The sequence below is a fragment of the Nelumbo nucifera genome, chromosome 4 (assembly GCF_055504915.1).
Source record: "Nelumbo nucifera cultivar China Antique chromosome 4, China Antique-T2T, whole genome shotgun sequence".
NCBI lineage: Eukaryota > Viridiplantae > Streptophyta > Magnoliopsida > Proteales > Nelumbonaceae > Nelumbo > Nelumbo nucifera.
Window position 1 is genome coordinate 15,367,802 of NC_142652.1, and position 24,125 is coordinate 15,391,926.

General features: G+C 35.9%; 2 protein-coding genes across 15 annotated transcripts in view; both read left to right on the plus strand.

Moving 5' to 3' along the window:
• LOC104586732 (protein CLP1 homolog) overlaps positions 1–1,450 on the plus strand; it is a 35,971-nt gene extending 34,521 nt beyond the window's left edge. For 4 of the 8 annotated variants that reach the window (XR_016085806.1, XR_016085807.1, XR_016085809.1 and 1 more), the window contains one exon: positions 952–996. Coding sequence is in view for 3 of the 8 variants with exons in the window: in XM_010244048.3 (XP_010242350.1) it covers positions 952–996; positions 1,069–1,156 (133 nt within the window). In the remaining 5 variants the exon portion in view is untranslated. Of the gene's footprint in view, positions 1–951; positions 998–1,068 lie in introns of those variants that run through there. The other 4 variants (XM_010244048.3, XM_088904187.1, XM_010244049.3 and 1 more) reach the window with 2 other exon arrangements.
• Positions 1,451–9,392: 7,942 nt separating this feature from the next.
• LOC104586733 (serine/threonine-protein kinase PBL34-like) lies at positions 9,393–22,328 on the plus strand. Of its 7 annotated transcripts, none has more exons than XM_088886380.1 (8): positions 9,413–9,728; positions 9,888–10,511; positions 11,102–11,439; positions 11,553–11,688; positions 19,962–20,098; positions 20,172–20,295; positions 21,465–21,971; positions 22,170–22,328. In XM_088886380.1, the coding sequence occupies exons 2-8, from the start codon at positions 10,325–10,327 to the stop codon at positions 22,211–22,213; spliced, it is 1,473 nt and encodes a 490-aa protein (XP_088742506.1). In that variant the 5' UTR covers positions 9,413–9,728; positions 9,888–10,324; the 3' UTR covers positions 22,214–22,328. The 7 variants fall into 7 exon arrangements, with proteins under 7 accessions (XP_010242356.1, XP_088742506.1, XP_088742509.1 ...); XM_088886381.1 differs by having other exon boundaries at positions 9,426–9,728; positions 9,888–10,493; positions 19,959–20,098; XM_088886382.1 differs by having other exon boundaries at positions 9,498–9,728; positions 9,888–10,493.
• Positions 22,329–24,125: the final 1,797 nt, after the last annotated feature.

Genomic DNA, 24,125 nt, shown 5'->3' on the forward strand with positions numbered 1-24,125 from the left:
TTCTGATTCTAATTGACAGCACCTTCGTGATGATCTTATAGAGGCTGTTAATTAGACTGATCGGCCTGTAGTCCTTTGGGTGGCTTGCCTTACTTTTCTTGGGAACTAAAGCAATGAATGTGGAGTTTAGCCCCGGGTTAATCACTCCTCTTTTATGGAATTCATCAAATACCAACAATATATCCTCCTTTAGAATCTCCCAACAATCTTGGTAGAAAGCCATCGTAAAACCATCTGGGCCCGGTGCCTTTGATCTATCCATCGAAAATACTGCCTCATTTATTTCTTCCAACTCAAATTTTTTCTCCAACCAATCCCTCTCTTCTCTCTTCAAAGTTGGCCAATCCAAGCCCTCCAACCATACCTTATTATTCAGTGGCCTTCTATATATGCTCCTAAAGTGACCTGCAAATGCTCCCACTATTTCTCTCTGGCTTGTGACTATTTCCCCTATACAAAGTTTGTAAAGGTAGGGGAAGGAAGGGAAAGATATCAAAACCTATACAAAGTTCTTAAAGGTTTCCTTGCCTTTCCTTTCTTTTCCCTACTCTTTCCTTCAAACCAAACATAGCCTTAGAGTGCAAGTTTTGCTGTGGTTCTTGAAGGCTTGTCTTGGGTCTGGAGTTATTCAGATGTTGTATTTGTTATTTTGTTCGGGGGTGGGGGTGCTTGGTTGTCCTCAAGGGGGTTGATTGGTTTTGGTTTGTTATTTTGCTGGGTGATATCTTATCACCTTGTAACGTTTTTTCTTTTTTAATAAATTTCCTTTTTATTATCAAAAAAAGTATGATAAAAAGAATATGGTTACCATCCATTCAGATCAACCTTGCTCTCTTGAGCCTGCATGAAAGCTATGTATACGGTTATACACACACCTGTATTGTAGTGGTTTGTAAACTTTGCTTTTTCATTTTGCGACTCTGATGACAACTGTGCTTCTGTCCAATGCAGTAATGTTGCTGGCTTTATCTATATCACAGATATTGACATCCAGAGGTATGAGCTTTTGCCACTTTCTTGGTTGCATTTATAATGTATTTGCTGTAACTTAATAATGATTATGTGCAGGAAAAAAATTACGTACCTTGCACCATCTGCTGGGGAACTACCGAGTAGATTCTTGATAGTTGGTAGTTTGACATGGCTGGAGACCTAAAATCTCTGGGAATGGCAAAACCAATTTTTCAGCTACGACCTTGGTGTCAATTGTTCACTATTAATTGATCTCTTCTTGTGCTAGGCAGCTGGTACCCCCTTTCCTCTGCTTTATGACAGTATTTTTGATCGTGTAGTGAGACTTCAACCATGAAAGGCTTTAGCCAGTGTAAGCTGGACTTGTTTTTGGTTGCTTGGCGGTTCATCTTTGGCTTGTACCTATAGACTGATTTTACTAACTAACATCCAAGGTATCTGTAAATATTTTTCTGATATGTATTTGCTTTCCCTGCTATCAATTTTCTTTAGGGTTCGACTATGATATACCGGAAAAACATGATACTGGAAAAGTTTAGAGCCAATCATCCGGTGTCATAAAAGAGGTGGCCAATCAAGCGCTATTCGTGACAATTCACGGGGGTGCATTGATTGGTCAAAGCTCTTCGGGTATCGTAGCTTTTTCCTTTTTCTATATCTATATATACTTGCAAAATTTTCATTCATACCAATATACAAAAAGCAGGCAAAATGAATTCATGTATTTCAGATTGTTAATAATTTGGTTCATATGTTTAGAATCCACCACCTAGGTGTGTAGGCGCCCCGTGATCGTCTAGTCTCGTCTTGGTACCTTGAAAACTATGCAATCAGTTATGATTGTACGTTACATTGATGACTTAAAAAATCACTTATTTTTAGTAGAGGCTGCCATGCTGATAATCGAATTCCAGTTCTACATGTTAAAAGTTTAATTACTTAAAATGGAAAAGCTTTTCTGGATAAGGGTAAGTGGAAAACTAGATGATTGTTAAATAATCTACATCGCATGGGATTTGATTCAAGGACTGTTTCCGTCGTTTAGTGTTCTTTGACCAAGCCTGTTTGGCATGATTGTTGTTTGCCAAGCTAACTTTTGAAAAAATGCTTTTTTAAGGAATAAGGGGTGCCTTTTTGAACTGTCATGTGTCATCCCCACTTTTTCTTGTTTCAACATATAAGCCTGAAGGAGAAGCATTTCCGAGAGAATCACTTTATAACCACAACCAAAAAAAAAAAAAAAAAGTAGATTTTCAATTTCCATAGCTTGATTGGGCATCACGTGAAATAGAATTCTTTCACCTTCGCATAGTATTTGAATTTTGAACTTTGTTCTTCCTCTCTTCACTTGTGTATAATTAACTGTGTACATCTTTCTCTCTATCTCTCTCTGAGAACCCAAAAGTTAAAAAAAGGGTCCACTTGTCGAAACCCTAAAATGCATCATTCTAAATTTTATAATATATTGTTTGTTTTAATCAGTTTTCAAATTTCTATTTAATTTAATTAGATGGACCTAACACGTGCAAGGTGGAATGACTAAACGGGGAAGAATGCAAAAAAGATCTCTCTAGACTCTAGCAGTCATCCAATATTATTAAAAAGGGGAGAAAAATAAACGATAATCTCAAACTTCTCAAGAGGGTAATGAAACTTGGAATTGAAAACAAAGTCCAAAACATAAGGGTCCACCAGTAATAGTGTAATACAAATATTGAAACATACATGGCGCAATTATGTGGGGGCCATCAACTAAAGTTTTACAATTTGAAGTGGAATTATATTATTTCGTTTCATCAGAGGATAGAGGTGGAGCTAATATTTTTTAATCACAAGTTTACAACAAAAGGATGATTGACGAGTCACTTAAAATATATAAGAGAGAGTAGAGTGACAATCACAATCTTGTGTGGAATAACAAGCCTAAACGTGCTTGTCACTCACTGGCTCCCATTTTGACAATATCAAAATCTTTTTATTAGACTCTGAATTTATTTTTTTTAGCCAATAGGAGAGAAATAAATCATGGGTCATATGATGTATTCAATAGACTGGGGCCCCATGACTTACTATCCCTAACACATTATCAGAAAGCTGGATCCAGCAATCATTAGGGAGATGCACGAACTGAAGATTTTTTTTTTCAACATTACTGTATTTGCTGTGTGCTTTTTAATAATCTAGCTTTGTCTTGTAGTGAAAAATAAATAAACGTTATTGCCTTTGAAAGTTCCACACATTAATGGTTGTTTCTAATATCAATATCAAAACCCATCAAAGTATCAAACAAAGATGGCTCGTTAGGGTGGTGTTCATTACTTTATTATCTCTATAATTCATCTTACTTTAGAAAACGCCATGGTGTATGGATGTTTTTTTTTTTTTTAATTGTTTTCTGTTTTACAACACACACAAAAGAGTTTGGATTTTCTCCTCACACCAATCTCACGGAACTTTGGAGTCGCACATTCAGAACATTACCGTACTTGTAAGGTATCATTTTTAGGGAAATGTTTCCAATGCATGGCTGTAATATACTGTGAGACACGCTCTGTGGGGAGCAGATCAGAATTCCAAACAATAGGGGAGGGGGTTGCCAATGTGAATGGTTTTGCTTACAAGCCACCCCACAACATGCAGCAAACCACCATGGTGTTGTGACTTGTGAGTTTCATAACACAGTTTCAAACCAACAATGGTAGGGTCCAGTGGTTTGAAATACACCACACCTTTTTTAAGACCAAGGTACAAAACACTTCATAAGTTTTCAAGCTCATTTAGGCTGTATTTGCAACCATTGCCGTTTTTTCCTGAAACATTTGGGGTTCATCAATACATACTGGCAAGAACTATGAATAGTCCTGTCACATAGGGAGTCGATTCAACTAAAAAATGTATGTGGGGGACAGATCATTGCCGTTTAGAGTTGAAATGTCAAATTTGACAGTTCAAGTATAAACAACAATTTGTATTCATCCATCCAAAACATTTTTATGGAAAAAACGTCTCGGAAATTTGTATTAGCCGACCCCAAACATGTCAGGTAGAAATGATAGTGGTACCAAACACAATGTTAGTGTAAAAATTGGATGATGACAATATTAGAGTAGACAATGGCTCACCTTACCTCAACATTTAGTCTTTTTCCCATGGTTTTCAAAACCAGACCTTACTGGAAAACCGGGAATCGGTCAGGTGATCAGTTTCGTTTTTTTTTTTTTAAACCGGATTTTTACCAAAAAAACGTTGCTTTGGTCAGCAAACCATTGATCCAGGTGGTTGAACCATTCAAACCGTTCAACGGTTTTGACCTTTCTTTTTATTTTTTTTGTCAAAACGGGCCAACCGTTCGACCTGGAAACCGAACCCCTTACCAGTTCATTCTCCAGGTCGGTTTTAAAAACATTGCTTTTTCCCCTTTTTCATCGTCTGTAATTTTGCATTAATAACCAGTTTAGGTTTGTTCACAGACCAGGCTTTGGGCCAAACCCCTTCAAATTTTAGCAAAAGCCAAGCCCGAACCTGGCCCATGAAGAGATCTAAACCAGTTGTAAGGAGGTTTTTGCAATGAACACCATTTTCTTACATTACGTCTTAATTCAATTCATCATATCACATGTCATGCCTTCATTTTGAAAAAACAACATATCCATCTATTGGTCTATATCTATGTACCGTATGATGAAGATATTTGCCTTGGTTTTGATGCAGATTATAAAAGTTAAATTACTGTATCATTTCATGTAAGGCTAACATTTGTAGTTTTACCATTTTAATTTTTTTCTTGCATATGTGTATTGCCTGTGCCTTTTATATTAGCTTTCTTTTAGATTTCATTTATAATTGTAAAAAGGAAAAAAACTATGATACAGAAAAGACATGGTATCGGAAGAGCTTAGGCCAATCAAAGCACCCCCTGTGAGTTTTGATGAAAATACAACTTGATTGGTCATCTCTTTTATTATACCCTTTTATTGGCTGTAAGTTTTTCTAATATCATGTCTTTCCGATATCATAGTCAAACCTTTATAAAATGTGAGAAATAATTATACTAGTTTTATCAAAATTTTTTTCACCAAAAAAGTTTTATCAACTTTTTAGTTTTTCTTTCTCCATCAATTCTCCTTGGTTTATTTATTGAGCTATCATGGCCTCTATTATGAATTATCTTGAAAACATGCCCCACTTATTTTTTTTTTTGTTTTATTTGGTATTAACCCCACTTAATTATAAACATGCTTGTGCATTCATTACATAAAATGTAAAGTGGCCTCTTCCCATTGATTATACCAGCCTACCAGGGAGCAAGGGTGTCAATGGACTGGTTTTGGATTGGATCTCGTCCAGTCCAAAATCATTTTGGACGGATTGGACAGACCAACAAGACATATTGGATTAGACCGATTCGGTCCAAAATATTTATTAGATTGGATTGGACCTGGTCCGTCCGTAGTAAATTTATATTGGTTTGGGTTGGATTAAGTCAATATCTGCTCCATTGATATAAGATAAGAATAAATGTGTCTATAGACTGGGTTTGTGTTAAAGCCAATTTAAATCAAAATAATTTAAACAGATTGGACAGTTCAGACATTAAATTGGACCGACCTAAATTGGTCCAAAACATTCATTGGACTGAATTAGACCTGATCCATTTATAATGGACTCACATTAGACTGAATCGGATTGGACCAAATCCAATCCAATTGACACCCTTACCAGGGAGAGGGCCACTCTGAAATAAATGATCTATTCAGCTTTTGAAATTCTTCAATAAGGTTAAATTATTATATCAGAAAAGACTATTTTATAACTGGTATCATGAAAGTGGCAATGAATTATGTGGTATTCATAAAAATTGCTTGGAGGGTTTTGATTGGTCAAAGATATTTCAGTATCATACCTTTTTGCCATCATAGAATGAAAATACATGATAAAAATACAGAAAAACCATTTCAACTCAATTGAAGTAACGAGGGGGTGTGGGTAAATTTGGATCCTGTAACCATTGACCAAGTATCCTACTCCATTAACCATTGTTAAATGGACACATGACTGTTATAGCCTATAGGGGTGTTTGTTGTAATTCTCCAATAACAGTAAACTACCACCACATATATATATATATATATTAGATATGCCCATACTTCATTTACAAGGTGGACCACATATGCTATTTTGGTCAGTGGTCAGATGGGCTCTCAGCATCAATCTAATAACTGTCTAAGAATTATCTAGATTCTTTTTAAAATTATAATTTTAAATTACAAAAACATCCTTATATGACTCTAGTTTAGCTTTTTTTTTTTCCATGAAAAATAGTTTAGCTTATTTTTTATGCATGGACAACTAGACCTGTTAACGGGCTGGGCTTTGGATCCGCTTTTACACTGTTTTGAGTTCGGGCTTCAAGCTAGGTTCATTAGAATTTTGACAAAAGCTAAGCTCGAGCCCGACCTATAAATAAGTTTATGGACAACAAATAAAATTGCAAATAAAGTTAGAAAGAAATTGAAGAAGAAAGAGGACGGGAAGAAATGAATTTATGAATTTAGCATCAACTTGGCATTTTTCTAAGAGGAGTCATGGGATCTAACCTGTACATGCCCAGTTCTCACTCCATGAGCTCCCCCTATAATGTGTTATGTAATACTGAACAAATAGAGAGATTCTAGGAAGGTTATTTTGGTCAAACAACTATACAAAATATATATATTTTTCAATACTCTACTACTTTGAACAAAATGGGAATGTTAGCCTGGCATGCAATTAATGTATGCCATTGTCATCATCTCAGCTTCGTCCTAACGGTCATCTACACGAATCCTATTTTGTTCAATGCCATGTCGATGGTCTGATAATATTATTCAGTAAAGGATGAGGCTATCCCATATCCCCATTTGGTGGTGTAATACTCTGCGTTGCATAAATACAAAAACAACATCTATTATCTTGTGTACTACACCAAATGCATAACATTGCTTTGTTGTTTAGTGAGCATTTGATACGTACATGGTATGTTGGAGCGTAGCATTTGATTCACTAAGGGGGCGTTTTACAGCATGAATGTTTTTGTTTTCATTTGTTTTTGATATTGTCACGTAAAAAAAAATATAAAAACATGTTCTTGAAATCCGTTTTTGATTTTAAAGGGAAAAATAAATCGGTTTTGTTTCAAAAAATAATACATGCTTTTAAAACCAACAAAACATTGTTTTTTAAAACAAAAACTAATTTCCTAGTATAGAAATTATATGATTTTACAACATGATGTTGAATAGTCAAATAACATGTTTTTGAAACCAGATTCAATAGCATGTCTTTTGTGTTTTTGTTTTAAGAAACAATCTAATTTCAAACAAGATAGTTTTGATTTGTTTTTGGTAGGGGTGTCAATGTATGGACTGGTTTTGGATTGGACCCCGTCTAAATCAAAATCAATTTTGACGAATTGGATGGACCAACAAGACATATTGAATTGGATTAGTCCAGACTTAATGGTCTAAAGTATTTATTGAATTGGACTGGGCCTGGTCCATCGGTAATGAATTTATATTGGATTGGGTTGGATTGAGCCAATCTTTGGTCCATTGATAGAAGATAGGAATATAGGTGTCAATCGACCATGTTTGCAGTGGACTTACATTAGACTGGATCGGATTGAACCAAATCCAGTCCAATTGACATGCCTAGTTTTTGGAACCGGCAACAAGGAAAACTATCCACATTATAAAGTGCCCCTTAAATGGTCAATTTTGAGGCAGTGTTTTAGAATCTCGTTAGAAAGGTTGAACTATCTTTCTTCTTAGGTAGATGGAGGCTTTTTTTTTTTTTTTGATGAAACGGTTTATGAAGCATTGATTTAGCAGATGTTTGGCAATGCGAATGATCTGTTTTCTAAAATAAACAATTGTTACATGGGCAAAATGTATTGTTTTTGTTGATATGGCAGTTATTTATTTTTTTGACAAAAAACAAAAAAGCAGTTTCATTAAATGATACAGTTGCTTTGTTTTAAAAAGCAAATCCATTCACATTAAAAACACCTTTTCATTCCTCAAATACCCCATACATAAAAATTAAAACATTTCAAGTTTTTAATGTTTATTTAAAATCAAATAGCATTTTTTCAATAAACGCCTAGAGAACCAAACATCACCTAAATGGCACACCATCTGAGTTAACAAATTCATTGACCAAATCAACCATTTTTTTTCTTGGCAAAAACGGTTCCGAAGTTGATGGGATCCATAATTGCAACCAGGTCACTGGTCCAATCGATCAGGTTGATAACAGCTTAAAAGCATTGCTGTGAAGCTGTTTGATAGTGGCTGAAATGGTTGAATTAAAGAACTTCGTTATGTTATTTCCTCTGCTGATTTGTCCTATCTGCTTGTTTTGCTGTTTGGTTAATAAAATTGTTATTTATCATAACAACAATAATAATTATTATAATATATTCATTGTTTTTCTCTCTTAATTATTATATAAGCCCAATTGTTTTATTGTATAATAATTAATTAATTAATTAATTATTTACTAAAACACAAAAGTAATAAGCTCCATTCAGTACAATCACATCAACCATGGTCCCCTGTTTCTACCACATAATCTAAATTGTTCATTACCCAAATGGCTCTCAAAATAATCCATTTCATTATCACGCTCAGCTGAGTTTCGTTTGGGCCATCTAATTTTTGACAAACTAACCACTGAGATCACAGGGGTTTAATAGGGTTATCCAAACACCCCACAGGGGTGCAGACAATCTCCTGGAACACGTCAATCTCTGATCCATTGATGATGGTTAAAATGCTAGAGAAGGCGAGTTAACTCCTCACGAGTCGGGACTACGAAAGATATCGTGCTCCCTGTTGTTCAGAGTAAATCCTGTGCTATTTATTGTACTACTAGTTCCCATATTTGCACAAACCCACTTTTCCTTCAATAACAAGACGACAGACCTTAAATAGGGGTATTTGTGAAAATATACGGAATTAGGGGGTGATTATTTTTATTCTTTTGCTTTTAAAGGCACAGAACCAGCCCAACACGTGGGGCTAAAACCCCTAAAAACTGTTACTTTATTTATTGTTTGAGCACAGTCCTTAAATTAATAAGGACAAAATGTAAATAGGGGCATTACCCAAAATTCGTGGTGTTTGTTCTGTTCTGAAGCCATTGGATTGACACGTGTCCATTCCAATGGGTGTTTACGTAATTTGATAGGGTGTTTAGTAAATTATTTTACCTGCACACATGGAAAAGCATTGCATATTTGCATTGGTGAATGGTGAGAGTCTGAGAGAGCAGGAATTTTTCCGGAAAATATTTGTTTTTTTAGGCTTTAGGAGTAATTTAATGGAAAATAGAATAAAAAAAAGAGGGAAAAAAATCTCGGAAAAAGAACGTTTGTGTCCGGAACATGCTTGTCACTGTTGCAAAGGCGAGGCATTAACGATGAGAAGTTGAGAACGGCCAACCCCGGTTGGCTAAATTCCTCTCTCTCTCTCTCTCTCTGTTGCCCGAGCTGCCCGCGTTTTCCGCTTCCACCTGTGCCCGAGGTCCGAGCTGCCCGTTCTTTTGCTCCTTTTCCCTCTTTCTCATTCATCGGCCCTTTCGCTCCCTGGTTCTTAGTCTCTATATCTCTTTTTGGACGCACACTTATTCTCTTTCATGCTGCTTTTCTCTCATCCTTCAGTGGCTGCGAAAGCTACCTGTACGATCGACCCTCCATTTTTTGTTGTTTCGGGCAGGTAAACTCGTCTGCCCGTTTTCTTCGGGCAACTCGATTTGCTTTTGTAATCCGTAGTCTTCAGTAGACTGGGGAAAATTCTGATAAGAGATAATTGGAGTAGTTTTTTTTTTCTTTTGCTCTGAACTGGTCAGCTTCTATTTATTACTTCATTTTTTAGGGTTTTCGGAGTTCTCAGTGAACTTTTTTTTGGCGGGTTTCGAGCTGATTCATCCAGTGTTAGCCAGACAATTCGCATGCTTCTGAGTTTTGTTTGGAGGGATAGTTCGTGATCTGCGTTTATTTGGGGTTCTGCCTGATAGATTTCTCTACTGGGTTTGACTGGTATCAAACGGAAGGATCTGAAAAAGGAACGATTTTTGTTTCCAGCGACTTTGCATGTTGTGATCTTTGTTGCTTTTTGGCATCTGAGACTTCCGTTTTGACTCCCTGAAGTGCCTGTCAAAGAGGACTTATTGTTTTAGCTTTTGAGGTGGTTTCCTAGTTTCCGCCAGTGGGTTTGGATATCTGAGCTTGCAAAGGCTGATTAGGAACGGGCGCTGTTCGATAGGTTTGTTGTAGTCGAGATATGAACTGTTGATTTAAAACTTCATAACGATGGGAGAGGGTCCTGATGCTATTCAGGCGGAGTCTTGGGATGTGGGGAAATCAAAGGGAAAGAAGAAGAAGAAAGAAGGTAAAGCCGAGGAACCTGGTTGTTGGTTTAAGCTCAGGCTTATGGGTTCTTGCATCTCTTCAAGATCCAAAGTGGATACCTCCATAAGCGGTACTAGTACTCATTATGGTAATCATTTCTGTTTATGGAAAAAATTCTATTTCAACAATGTTCTGGAAATTCTTTGGCATTTTAGGCGTATTTCTTTACTTGGATACTTAAGTTCTTATTAAATTGTACTGAACTTATGAAGAACTTTGGTCTTACTGCATGCTTAATAGGCGCTGTTTCTGTTATGCCTTTGTCGATGTTTGTTGGCATAATTTGTTGATTACAACCATTCTGTCCCCTTTCCCATTATTCCCTGTTCTTTTCAGTAAGAAAGATCTTGCGCTTCTAGGAATTTCATTACTTGGCATCATTCATCTTTTGTCTGGGAATGTTTGAATATAAAAATATAAAAAGATAAAAAGAGAGGTTTTCCTCAGTGGGTTTGAAGCTGGGATATTTTGATTATTTTCCATTGTGGTTCTTTCTAAAAATTGTCTTTTATTAATTTTCTCATGATGCTCCTTTGCTAACTCCAGTCCACAAATGGCATTTGCTACAATTTCTCATGGTTCAACATATATGAAATGTTTATCTTCAGTGATTAGCAGAGTTAGATAAGCTTGTTTTATTGCAATTTATTTATTACTTTAATCCTGTCTTTGGATCAGCGGAAAGTAAATCCACAAATGATACTAGCAGAGATCAACCAGTTGCTCCAGTAGTCTCCTCTTCAACCACTAGCAATGGTGGGAGTATTCCATCCACTCCCAAAGTGGGCGAGGATCTGAAAGTTGCTTCCCAGCTTCGAAGGTTTACCTTTAATGAGCTTAAGGCTGCAACAAGAAATTTTAGACCAGAGAGTCTTCTTGGTGAGGGTGGATTTGGTTGTGTTTTCAAGGGATGGATTGAGGAGAATGGAACTGCTCCTGTAAAACCTGGCACAGGGCTAACTGTTGCAGTTAAAACCCTTAATCATGATGGACTTCAGGGCCATAAAGAGTGGCTGGTAAAGTCATTCTTATCCTTCATACTCTATCTTGAATAATAGGTTGCATATTGTGCTTCCCTGATTTTTGATTTTCCTGTAATGGATATTTTCACATCTCTTCTATCTGGCAGGCTGAAGTCAATTTTCTTGGTGATCTTCTCCATCCTAATTTGGTTAAATTGATTGGTTACTGCATTGAAGATGATCAGAGGCTGCTGGTGTATGAGTTTATGCCTCGAGGAAGTCTGGAGAACCACCTATTTAGAAGTATGCAACAGTTATATTTTTTCTATTCCCCTTACAAGTTATAATTGGCTTAAGTAGCTTGGCCTAAAATGTCGAAACTTTACAACTTGTTATTATTGAACTTTTGAATTTTGGAGCTAGGTATCACTTAATGCGCACATCTTATCAAAGCATAAAAGGGAGGAGGATCTACAGATCCTTTACACTTAATGATATAGTGTATGCAGTTAATATGGGCATTAATTGAGATTGAAATGGTTGTAAACATGAGAAGGATGGCCTATAATAATGCAAAGTTTGTTAATGTATTGTTGAGATATTGTACAGATTGTTAGAAGTTGTATGGATTTTTGGAGTTATTAATTGCCACCATAAGAAATGATTAAAAAAGCATAGTAGCATGCTGACAAAAAGTATTAAAGAAATATCATGAGAATTTACTATGTTTGAATAATATCTATTGAATCTCTACTGATCAAAAGAAGCACTTCTATTCTTCATGATACGTGCCCTTATCTTTACACATTCCTTGAAGGTTGGTAGCACCATTAATTGATACCTTTTTAAGCTTCATGGTGATTTGATGATTTGAAATTGGAGCCCAATGTTCAAGTGTACTGTGTTGGATAGGGAGGTTGGTAAGTGTATTATCCATGGTTGTCAAAATCCTACAATTTATTATATGATTCATGATCCAAATCATGAAACCAAAGGGTTTCGATTCAAATTTACGTCTAAATCCCAAAGAATTTTGGAGCCTCTGTTTGCCATTAGATTCTTCTTTGGCTCCTCCCTCTTCAATTTAAAAAAGGCCATTACCCAATATTGGTCCCAGCTATCTGGGGTCTTGGGAGGGTAGACTGGATATGGACCTAGCCTTTGGCATTTTTTTGCACAAAGTAACTGCTCTCAAGTGCATCTTCCTATTCAATTAGTGGGGTCTTAAGCTCTTGACTTCAAAATTCTTTGGGCTTGAGGGGGTCTTCCCTTTGGGTGATGGTGTCCTTTGTGTTGATTAATATGGAAAGAAAGAGATAGGAGGTTTTTCAAAGGGTTTGAATAGCCCTTTTGATGTTTATATGCTGACTCAGAAATATATTTTATTGAATTTATTGTCATTGGAGAATATTGCAAATGTCAATAGAACAGATTTCATTTGATTTTGTGTGCGGAAGGTGGTAAATGTGAAAGGCTTCTGGGGGGCTTTTGGTCCGTCTTCTGTAGATCACAATATTATTATATTTTAATAAAAATCTTTTTTTTGTAGTCAATTAAAAAAGAATTCAGAGGTAGTTATAATCTAACATTCACATTTCATCATAAAAGAAGACCCACAAAAGCATATATTCCCACTGTATAGCTTCTCGGTGTACATGGGCTGATGGAAAAACACTTTGTGCTTTTCCTACTGTATAGCTTCTCGGTATACAGTAATTTACTTTATAAAAAAAGTAGAAGCACTTTGTGCTTAATAATAGCATTTTATGGAATTATTTTAATGTGAAGCGGTTCATGATGGTATTCATCTGCCATGGAATCAAGATTTGGGAATAACAGTTAAATGTTAGATATTTTAGGAAAGCATTTATTTTTAAAGGTTGTGAAAGCATTGCAAATTTTTTGGGATTCCTCAAAGCTATTTTAGGAAGCAACAAAAAATCGTAAATATGCACTTGTTATTACATAGATACTACCCATTAAATGTCAGATATTAATCCCTTTCTGTTTATCTGCTAGGAAAGCTAATAAGTAACATTGGGCTTTGAAATAAGCTTTTTTATGCTACTGCATTTGCTTATGCTTGTGGATATAATCAAATAATGAAAATGGTAAGCATAGGGTCTCCGGACAGTTAGAGATAGAGTGTGAGATATATCAGAAACATTGTCTAGGATGGTGTAGGGATCATGGAACCATTGTGAAATATTTGGAACTATTAACTGGTATTTTAGGAAATTATAAAAGAAGCATTAATGCACACTAGTAATTTAACTATAAATTACCTCAAGAAAAATAAGTAGTCAAGGTGGAGGGTGACTCAATTGTTGTTATTACTATTATTATTATTATTATTATTATTTTGAGATAGGTGTTCCACTTTGAGACATTCTATGGCAAAAGAGTCATGCATAGTTGTCATGGTGCTAGACAACTAGGTGTCCTTGGTCGGGTGTTTTGCTTAATGCCTTGACTTATAGAAACAAGGCACTTGTCTAGGTGACAAAAAACAAGGTGGGTGCCTTATTATAATATCATAGCAATGGCTATTATCTTGGTAATACGTGTGTCAATGCAATATATGATATACTATATATCACTTATACTTTGTTGTAAAGTTTAAGCATTGGAATTTAAAAGATCCAAAGATTTTTTTCCCGATTGGCAACTATAACATTTTTTAAGACATGTAAAAAAATAATGATTTAACTACAAGTGGTACAAAGAATGCCGGGCATTCCCCTAATCAGGCTGGCACCCACTCCTCCCCTTACAATTGGTTCCCTATTACAGAACACCCAAATACAGGGTTTTTAAAAGATCCTAGGGCTTCGAGGAGACCAAAAAAAAACCCAAGGATAAAAAGGTTCTCTCTCTCTCTCTTTCGTATTAAACAAAACAGTGGTTCTACCCTTGTTCTTTTCTCATTTACTTGCCTTCAATCTTAAATTTTTATCATACTAGTGTAAAGGCACATGCTATGCACGCGTTAAAGGGTAAAGATATAAGTTAGCATTATATAATGAAATTTAACATTAATGATCTGCACCAAAATCAAGGCAAGTATCAACTTTATATGCTATTATGGATAAAAAATTATCATATAAAATTATAGCTTTTTTAGTTGCTAATTTGATATAAAGTTGCTCTATTAAATATTATATTATTATCTTTTGAAATATTAAAATTTAGATATTTAAAGTGGCGTGCTTTAAGAGGAAATTTAATGTTTTTAATAAAGATAATTGCTAACTTTTCAATTTATGCACATGCTGATTGGTATATAAAACTAAAGAACTAACCAAAATATAGTTTTTTTTTTTGTTCTATAAAATAAAATTCTTATTGCCTAGGTGACTAGGTCCCCACTAACACCCAAATGCCTTTTCAAAGATGGAGCCTTGGTTTATAGGGTTGAACATTTTGTCCATGGTGATGGGAGGAGTGAGTTGGTTTGAAAATGGCACTTTCATGGTGATCTTCTTGTTTTATGGGTCTCTTTCTTTTCTTCGCCTTTCTAATTTTGAAGGAGTGTGGGCTGCTTGTTGGAGGAATTGACTATTCTCTCTCCTCCTAGGTTGTTTCTGCTTGTATTTCCTCTCTCTCTCTCTCTCTCTCTCCCCTTAATAAATCTTTCTAGTTATTGGTCAAAGTTGAATACTAGGTAAATAGGCAAAGTATTTGCTAGTAATTATGATATAGATAAGACATTATAGGATCATATGTTGTTTTCCCTTTTATTTGTTTTATTAAGTACTAGTGTAGGGGCATGGGCCATGCACGTGTGCAAGTAAAGATTAAAGGGTAAAGATGTAAGTATTAACCTTATATGGTACAATGCTCTGATTTAACTTTTATGACCTGCACAGAAACCAAGGCAAGTATCAGCATTATATGGTATAGATTATAGCTAATAAGGAACAATTGGGATTTTAAGTGTTAACCTTATATGATATGATACTCTGATTTAACTTTTATGACCTGCACAGAAACCAAGGCAATTATTGGCATTATTTAGAATAGATTAAAGTTAGTAAGGAACAACTGAGATTTTAAGTATATGAAAATGTTTTTATGCTATGATATTTATTCGTTGGTCAACACTTGATACAAAAAATATTTATAAAAAACACTTAATACAAAAAGCCTGCGTGGGAACAATGATTACCCAAAAATGTGAAATTGTACATTTTATATACTTTGTGTTGATATATTGCAAAGGCCTTAGTTATCAAAAAAATATTGCAAAGGTCATAGATGAACTGCAAAATGTTTTGAATTTGATGGCATTTTAAGAGATGATAAGAGAAGCAGGATGTGAAGCAAGGTCCAATCAGCGGGTTGGTAAGGTCTCCTGCTGGTCATAGCGGAGACTTGGGATGGAATCCCACCTGCACCTGGGTTGGGGGATGGGCTACCCCCATTGTGTAGCCCTTCAAAAGAAACAAAAAAAAAAAAAGAAAAAGAAGCAGGATGTGAAAATCTAATTATTATTTGACTATATGTTACCGTGTCAAAAGTAGTTAACACCACATAAATAGGAAAGTATTTGCTACCGCATTGGTATAACATTCTAGATGTTAGATATTCTGTTTGTTATTCATTTTATTTCATGTTGAAGCCAATAAGAAATGATGGAGCCTTTAAATATGGAAGATATTTTGCACACCTTGTTTTGATAAAAAGGGTATACCCCTGATTAATATAAATAAAGGAATTCTAATAAACAACAAATTTATGCAACTCTTGGGTACTTTATCCACATACATGATGGACCCATGCATGATTTATTTTTGCAGTGTATCTTTTCACGAGTCCCACCAGGTCTGTGGGGCGGATATTCAAAGATTACATTAACTTGTTGCTTACTAGAATTCCTCATGTAAATGGTATCATTTGTCTTTTCTCTTGGTATGTGCCTACTTAGAACTACTAGGTACCTATATCAATATCAGAAACTTTTTGTGCTACTATGTTTGCTCCTTTGGGAATCTATGATAATGATATGTGCCTCCATGCTGTATACATAATGCATAAAATTAAAATACTAATATATTCTGAGAAGGAAGGGTACATGCTATTGAGGGACCTGGGTACCATCACTTGGGACTTTAAGGATATTTTAAAAAAGGTCAAATGACTATTGAGGGACATGACAGTTAGATTTCAGTGGATAGGTAGATCGGCTAATGCCTTGGCTGATTATCTTGCTAAACAAGGGGCTACTCGGGTCTCCTTGTATTGGGCTTCTCTGTATTTTTCTTTGTCCTTTGTTATGTTTATTAACTAAAGGGTTGATGGTTTCCTCCATCTCCCCTCCTTAGAGGGGAGGTAGCATCTCTGCCACTCCCTAAATTGTACTGTCGTTGTCTATGATTTAATAAATCTTACAATTCACTGATAAAAAAATAAAATAAAAAGAAAAGGAAGGGTACGTGCTAGAGTATTTATCAAAAAAAAGGGTATATGCTAGACAATTGCAATGTTATGATTTAGTCAAAGCCAGATGGGTCCTTAATTTTTTCTTATACAATACTTTACCTTCTTCTTCAAAATAAAAAAAAGTCAGCCAGATTTCTATATATATTGACCAAGGTATTATAATGATATGATTATGAAAATATAGGTTGCTCAAAATGACATTAAATATACCAAAGCATTAGGGAGCTTGTTAAAAATGCAAAACCCTGTCCAGAAAATGAGCGTGGCAGAAATATGAATGCTTAGATGAATGAATGGTAAAACTAGAAAGGACAGGGTTAGAAATGAAGTCATACGAAGGAATCTAGGAGTAGGTCCAATATGTGATAAAATGAGAGAAAGTAGATTTAAATGCTTTGGTCACATGTATAGAAGACGATCTACAGAAACTATTAGGAAAAGGGATCTGTACAGGTTGAAGGGGCTATAGGAGCTAGGGGTAGACTGAAAAGGACTTGGGGTGGAAGTAATAAGAAATGATTTAAGCACCCATAATTTAATGATGGATATGGCACTGAACAGAATTGAATTGTGAAACAGGATTCATGTAGCTGACACAATGCAGTTGGGAGAAGACTTAGATGATGATGATTAGGGAGTTTTCTAGGAAACATTTTGGCTATATTTTATTTTATGCCACAGAAAGGGAAATAGTTTTTAGCAAGTGTAAGAATTTATTTATTTATTTTTCAAACTTAACCATGCATGAAATCCACTGAATGCCTTATGTTTGGGCATCATCAGCAATGCTTATAAAGTCTGCTCCCTATTCATAAGTGAGATTAAAGACATTCTCCTTATTGAAGCTTGGAATTATTTTGACCTTTTTAGTTCCATAGATTACTCTTGTTATGCTGCTTGAAAAATTAGTATTCTGATCTTCTGCCTCCTTGTTAACTGGGTTTGGAATTATTGTTCATATATGCCTGCCTGATTTTTGGTGTATTATGTTCAAGTTCATCTTTTGACAATTTAGTTTTTTTGATATTGGACTTTTTTTGTTGGACAGATTGAGTAATCTGAATTTTTTAATGTGATTTTACTTTGTCTGCTGTTGCAAACAAAAGTAATTATTGAGAGCATTGACACTCCATAGAAAACTTAGAAATGTGCATGTGCGGTACTTAAAAGGCATTGGGGAGTCAACATATTACAATATATGGAAAACTAATAAAATTTGAGATATAGAGTATTCTGGAGACCATTGTGGAATTTACATGCTTAAGAAAGCTTCTGGAATCGTAAAATTGTAATGTCACATTGCTTCGGGTAGAAGAATTCTTCCTTTAGATATGGTTATCTTTTTAGGAAAATAAGAAGGGCAAATTTGATTGATACTTGTTTTTGATATTGAACTTTGATCCTTTTTGATGTGACTTGAGTTGCTATAGAAGTTTATCTTGGGTAGCTTGATGACAAGGTAAAACCACTTTACTAGAATTGTTGGTGCTTATACTACAGACTTCAGTAGCATCATATTTTTCCCCAATACATATAGACCAGTCAACCACTTTGCTACACTTGAGTGATTGTTATTATTATTATTATTTTTTTGATGAATCTTGAGTGTAACAACTTGAGTGATTGTTATATACTTGTATTCACATATCTGCATTTTTATTTATACAAAGCTTGTCTATTTGTTTCATGTTCTAGTAATGTTTATATGAGATTTATGTTATCTCAAATGTGTTAGCTTATTCCATAAATGATAACTTTCTATTGAAACCATTTGGCATTTGCTATACTAATCGTTTTGCATGCAATTCACTTATAGAGCTGTATCTTCTGTTTTATGCTAGATATTGAGTCTTCTATCACTGCTTGAATCTGTCTTTCCCTTGTGTTCTTATAGTCTTCAATTTGCATCAAGTCAATCTTACTGTTCATTTCTTTGGACAACTTCTGAAAATATATTGATAAAATCAAATAATTGTATTATGCACATTTGCTTTTCTTTTTCTTTTTTTTTTATTGTTAACTTCACTTTTTATTATTTGATGACAAAAGAATGAGAGCAATTGCAGCAAGATGTGCCAAGCAACTCGTATATAAATTAAGCTAGTCCTTGCTACCTTGCCCACCTTCCCTCTCCCCTGTCCTAATACAACCAGAGTTCAGATTCCCTAGGAATAACCCCCATTACAAGTAATCTTTATTTTTCACTTGCTTAGGAAATATTTTCTCCAAGCTCTTGGCTGATCTTCGGGTTCAAGTGAGCTCTCTCAATTCTCTCACCAAATAACTTATTTTCCTCAGTGTGTGTCTACGCTGCCATGTCCTGGGTTAATCACATTTGAGTTCGTTGCCAGCTTGATACTTTGATCTGTATCTGACACTGTAAAGTGTCTGTGTTTAAGAGTCAAGGCACATGCTTACTGTCTTACATTCTGATGAACAGAGGTCTGGGTGGGAACATCCTTTTATGCTATTTTTAAGCTTCCTTATCGGAATAATAGAAAGTTCAGTTGTCTGCTTTCTGCTTTTTGTTCAAGTACGTATAGAGTTCAGTTGTATGCCTTGTAACAAACTTTGGAGTGTGCTTTGTTGCTTCTTTTTCTTTTGATTTGTAACTTAATAACTTTTGTTGATGCTGTAATGTAATTTTATACAGAGGTAATGTAGTAGATATACAAACTTGAGAGCCTTGAACTGTATATTATAGTTCCCCCAATGCACCCTTGACCCCTCTATTCTGGAAGAAAAGAAACCAGATTCATCACTTCTCCTTGGACCCCAGACATTGTCAGAGAAATCTGCTAGATCATTTGTTGATCTTCTAATCCATCAGAATGAGAAGTTCCTCTAGCTACTACTAGTGAGGGAACATAGCACATCAGAATACATTGCTTTTCTAATACTTGTTAACTACTGCAGCATATCCTTTTATGTCTCTTTCTTGTTCTCTGTCAAAGATCTATTCATCTCTGACATTTGTTAACAGTAATGAGGCCAAGTTGTATCTCTTTCACATTAATGTCAATCATGACCATCTCTTAAAGCAGTTTTATTAATTACAATTTGCTGTTTAATACTTGGCTTTTGCATTATTGATGTTTAATGTATTCTGGTAACAACCATTTTATATGCAGAAGGGTCCTTGCCTCTTCCCTGGTCCATCAGGATGAAAATTGCATTCGGTGCTGCAAAAGGCCTTGCCTTTCTTCATGAAGAAGCTGAAAGGCCAGTTATATATAGGGACTTCAAAACATCTAATATCCTGTTAGATGCGGTAGGTGACTAAAAGTACAAGTCTAAACTCTTTTCCAAAAAATTAATGCTCTTCTAATGAAATGCCGTTCCAGGAATATAATGCAAAGCTTTCAGACTTTGGACTTGCCAAAGATGGTCCAGAGGGTGATAAGACTCATGTTTCTACCAGAGTGATGGGAACCTATGGATATGCAGCCCCAGAGTATGTGATGACCGGTAAGTTTGATTAAATGTTTCAGACTGTTGAATATGATTAGGTTGCAACCCTCATCTTACAGTTTACTGTTTTCTGTTTCTCTATTCACCCATTTTCTTTTATATTTTCTTATTTCTTTGTAAACCAACTTTATTCTTTGCTGGTCCAACCCTTTTTTTTCGCATAGGAAAATGCTATATTGTGAAGTAAATGCTTAAAAGCAATTCTAAGGATAGAAATTAGTATATGTGGTGTAAGAAAAAGGAAATTTGCATCCTTACATTTTTTAATCAATGGTTTTATTTTCTCAAGTTCTGTGGAGTATCTGTTGGAAACCTTGTTTACATTCTTCATTGTCTGAACTGAACTTTGTAGACCTTTTATTCACTCAACTTTCCTTTCTTTTACTGAAGTGTATCTATATAGCATAATATCCATCTACACTAGGGAGTTGGTTTCTTGACACTGGAATGACTTGCTGTTCATCTTTATTCTTCTAACCTTTAAGTTGGTCTTCCATTTTCTTAGCATTTGCATATTTGATAATCTGTATAATTTTCAGTAAAAGGTAAGGTGGGCTTCTTGTGAGGCCAAATGGCCAAAGGATGAAGGGCCTAAATAATTAGTAATTTATGAAGTTATTGTAGAATCTGTTACTAGCCATATACAATATCAAATAGCCATCTTGCCAGCCATTGAATTTGCCCTCGTGAGTATTGGAGATAACAAGCTACAAATGTGTAAAATATTAACCGACTGTTATCTTGATAAGCCGGATCCTGATGGTTTGTTGGCACTCTTTAACTGTGTTCTGATATACAGAGATGGAAATCTATATATTGAGGTTCCCTGTCATTGATTGATCTTGGCAATCAACTTTTTTAATCCTTATACTGTAAAGTAAATTGGTTCTGTATTTGTTGACATCTCATGGGGATTGATGAATATTTCTGAGTCCATGATCTCTGGTTTTGCACGACATTTTAATGTGCTGGTTGTCAATACATCTTTTTCAGATACATTCAATTGTCTGATACATTCCCTGGTGACTTTGTTTCTTAAATATGGCACACCTTCAAGAAATCTAAAGAAAATGGTCCTAAAGGAAAGTTTGCCATTTGTTTCAGTCACATTGTATTTGAAGTTGTAGATTATTGCCTTTCCTGACTCAACCACCCCTCTGATACAGGGCATTTAACATCAAGGAGTGATGTATATAGTTTTGGGGTGGTTTTACTAGAGATGTTGACAGGCCGAAGATCTATGGATAAAAACCGACCAAATGGGGAGCATAACTTGGTGGAATGGGCACGGCCACATCTTGGTGAGAGGAGGAGGTTTTACCGGCTGATGGACCCTCGCCTTGAGGGTCACTTCTCGATTAAAGGTGTACAAAAGGCTGCCCAGCTGGCCCAACACTGCCTTAGCCGAGACCCAAAAGCAAGGCCTTTGATGAGTGAAGTTGTGGAAGCCCTGAAGCCTCTACTGCACCTCAAGGACATGGCAAGCTCCTCGGACTACTTCAAGGCAATGCAAGCAGAGCGCACTGGGTCAAACCCAAATGCCAGAAATGGGCTTAGAACACAGGCGGGGTCTATGTCAAGGAATGGGCAACCAACCAGGAGCCTCTCAATACATGGTTCTCATGCTTCTCCATACCACCACCACCAGCCCCTTCAGTCACCCAAACCCAATGGTAAACAGCCATAATGTTCAGTTCCTGTCCATCCATTGCTCTTGACCTCTTTCTTTTTTAATCTTTATTTTTTACCTTAATTTTCTTTGGTTTTTTATATATATATATATAAATATATATCATCATGGGGGCATTTGAATAGGAGAAAGGGATCCAGCCTTCGAGGAATCATTAACTGACGCAGTTGTTTCTATGTAGTGACTGGTGAGGAGGGTCGGTGGGCCGTGCCCATTGTCCATTGAGGAGATATTTTAGGGAAGAGGAGGCTTTTGGAGGAGAGAATTGTAATGCCACCTTATGTTGGTTTTAATTTATTTGGAAATATATCAAATGGGAGTAAAGCTAATTGACTCGTCATTATCATCTAAAATAGGCAGGGAATAGGAATGACTGCAAAATGGTTTAGATATCTCGAATTTGTTTGGCGGGTGGGATCTCTTCATCTGATAATGAATCTTTTTCGTTCACCATCCATTGGTAACTTCAGTAATCAGACTTCAGACCCATCGGTTGGATTATACCATCCGATAATATTAAATTGAATCATACAGGTGACAGGTCTACCATCCATGACGCACGGGGGTCTCTCTCTCTCTCGCTCTCTCATGTTTTGGTAATGGGGGTATCTTGTCCCTATGGTGATTTAGTGAGAGCCTGGAGGAAGGAACCTTGTAGAAAATAGAGGCGGCCATGTCTTGGAAGTTCGAACAGTAACAGTCCCTTATCCTTAGGATTACTGTACTGCCAAGTTAGATGATATTCTGCCAATTTTGTCGTTCTAATTGGAACCTCTAGGCTGTAGCAGCACGGGTTGAAGTTTGTATGCTGCCATGGCTGAGGTTTGTGTGGGTGTGTGTACTAGAGTTTCTAATTTCTGTAGCTAAACCCTCCAACAGGAGTGTATTCCAGTTGAACTGCACAAAACAAATAAAGAGTGCGGAGTGACATGCATTGTTGAATTGGACCTCTTATCAGCTATTTCTATTAATATCATCTATATTGGATGCAAGCTTGATATGGATAATATTCAATCCAGATCTGAACATTATCGGATAAAGAGTGGGTATCCCATATGCACGTATTTTCCCCCTATAACAGAATAATCATCATTGTCGTATACTCTCAAAGTGCCAGCCCAGAGTCCAGCCAAAATAAACCCAATGCTTTGCCCAACAGACTCAGGTTTATAATGAAGGAAAAGGAAGGTTTGTCCATCTCCATTCTCCATCGTCTATGGTCCGACAAACCCAAGTTGTCACAAATCCTGCTGCCGTCCCCACAGTTGTGTCTCAACCGAATGATTATTGCTTTGTCTTTTGCTTCCCATGTCATTACTTGAATTATGACATGGTTGTTCTCTTTTTGAGGCATGGCAACAGATTGTTTCTGAAAACAAACAAGCTTTGCTTCCAACTTCCAACACTGAAAACTATATTATTTTTACTGTCGTCGGCCAGCTGTAATGTTGATACATCACACACCCTCAGAACTTGGAAGAAAGACTCAGAGTCACTGGGGTGGTTAGCACTTTCATGTTCATGTTGGATGCGTAAACAAAAAGCCAAAGGTGCACCCATGTGATTGTTTGTTCCTCCATCTTGTGATGGGTAGCATCTCCCTTCTGTTTCCCATTTAGTTTTCCTGGTTAATTCATCATCCTTTACTTTGCATTACATCACTTTTTACCTGTGTGTCACTATGGTCCTGAATCATCTTAGTCAACTCTAGTCAGGCGGGCTGGACCAGATTTAAACTCAACCCTGGTCCAAGTGTCCAACCCTAAGAATTGGACTTAATGCCCAATTGTCCAACCTAAGCCCAACCCAAACTGAAATTTGACACACTCGGATTGGCAATCGGGCTTAGGTGGCCCTATTAAAAAGTTACATGAACCTATTTTTAACCATGTGCAACTAACTGTAAGCATGCATGCATGTATGCTTCCGTATATGTATCCAAGCCCAGCCCCAAGTTGAATCCCTATTCTTCTCATTTTATCACCCATCAAAGTTTTTCTTAAATTCCCACTCATACTAATTTTAATTTTCTCCACCACTCATTTTTCTTTAAATGTTGTTTTTTTGTTTTTGCTCCGAAAAGGAAAGTTTTATTCTCCAAAAAACTCAGAAAGAACATCATTTTTTCTGTAAATGT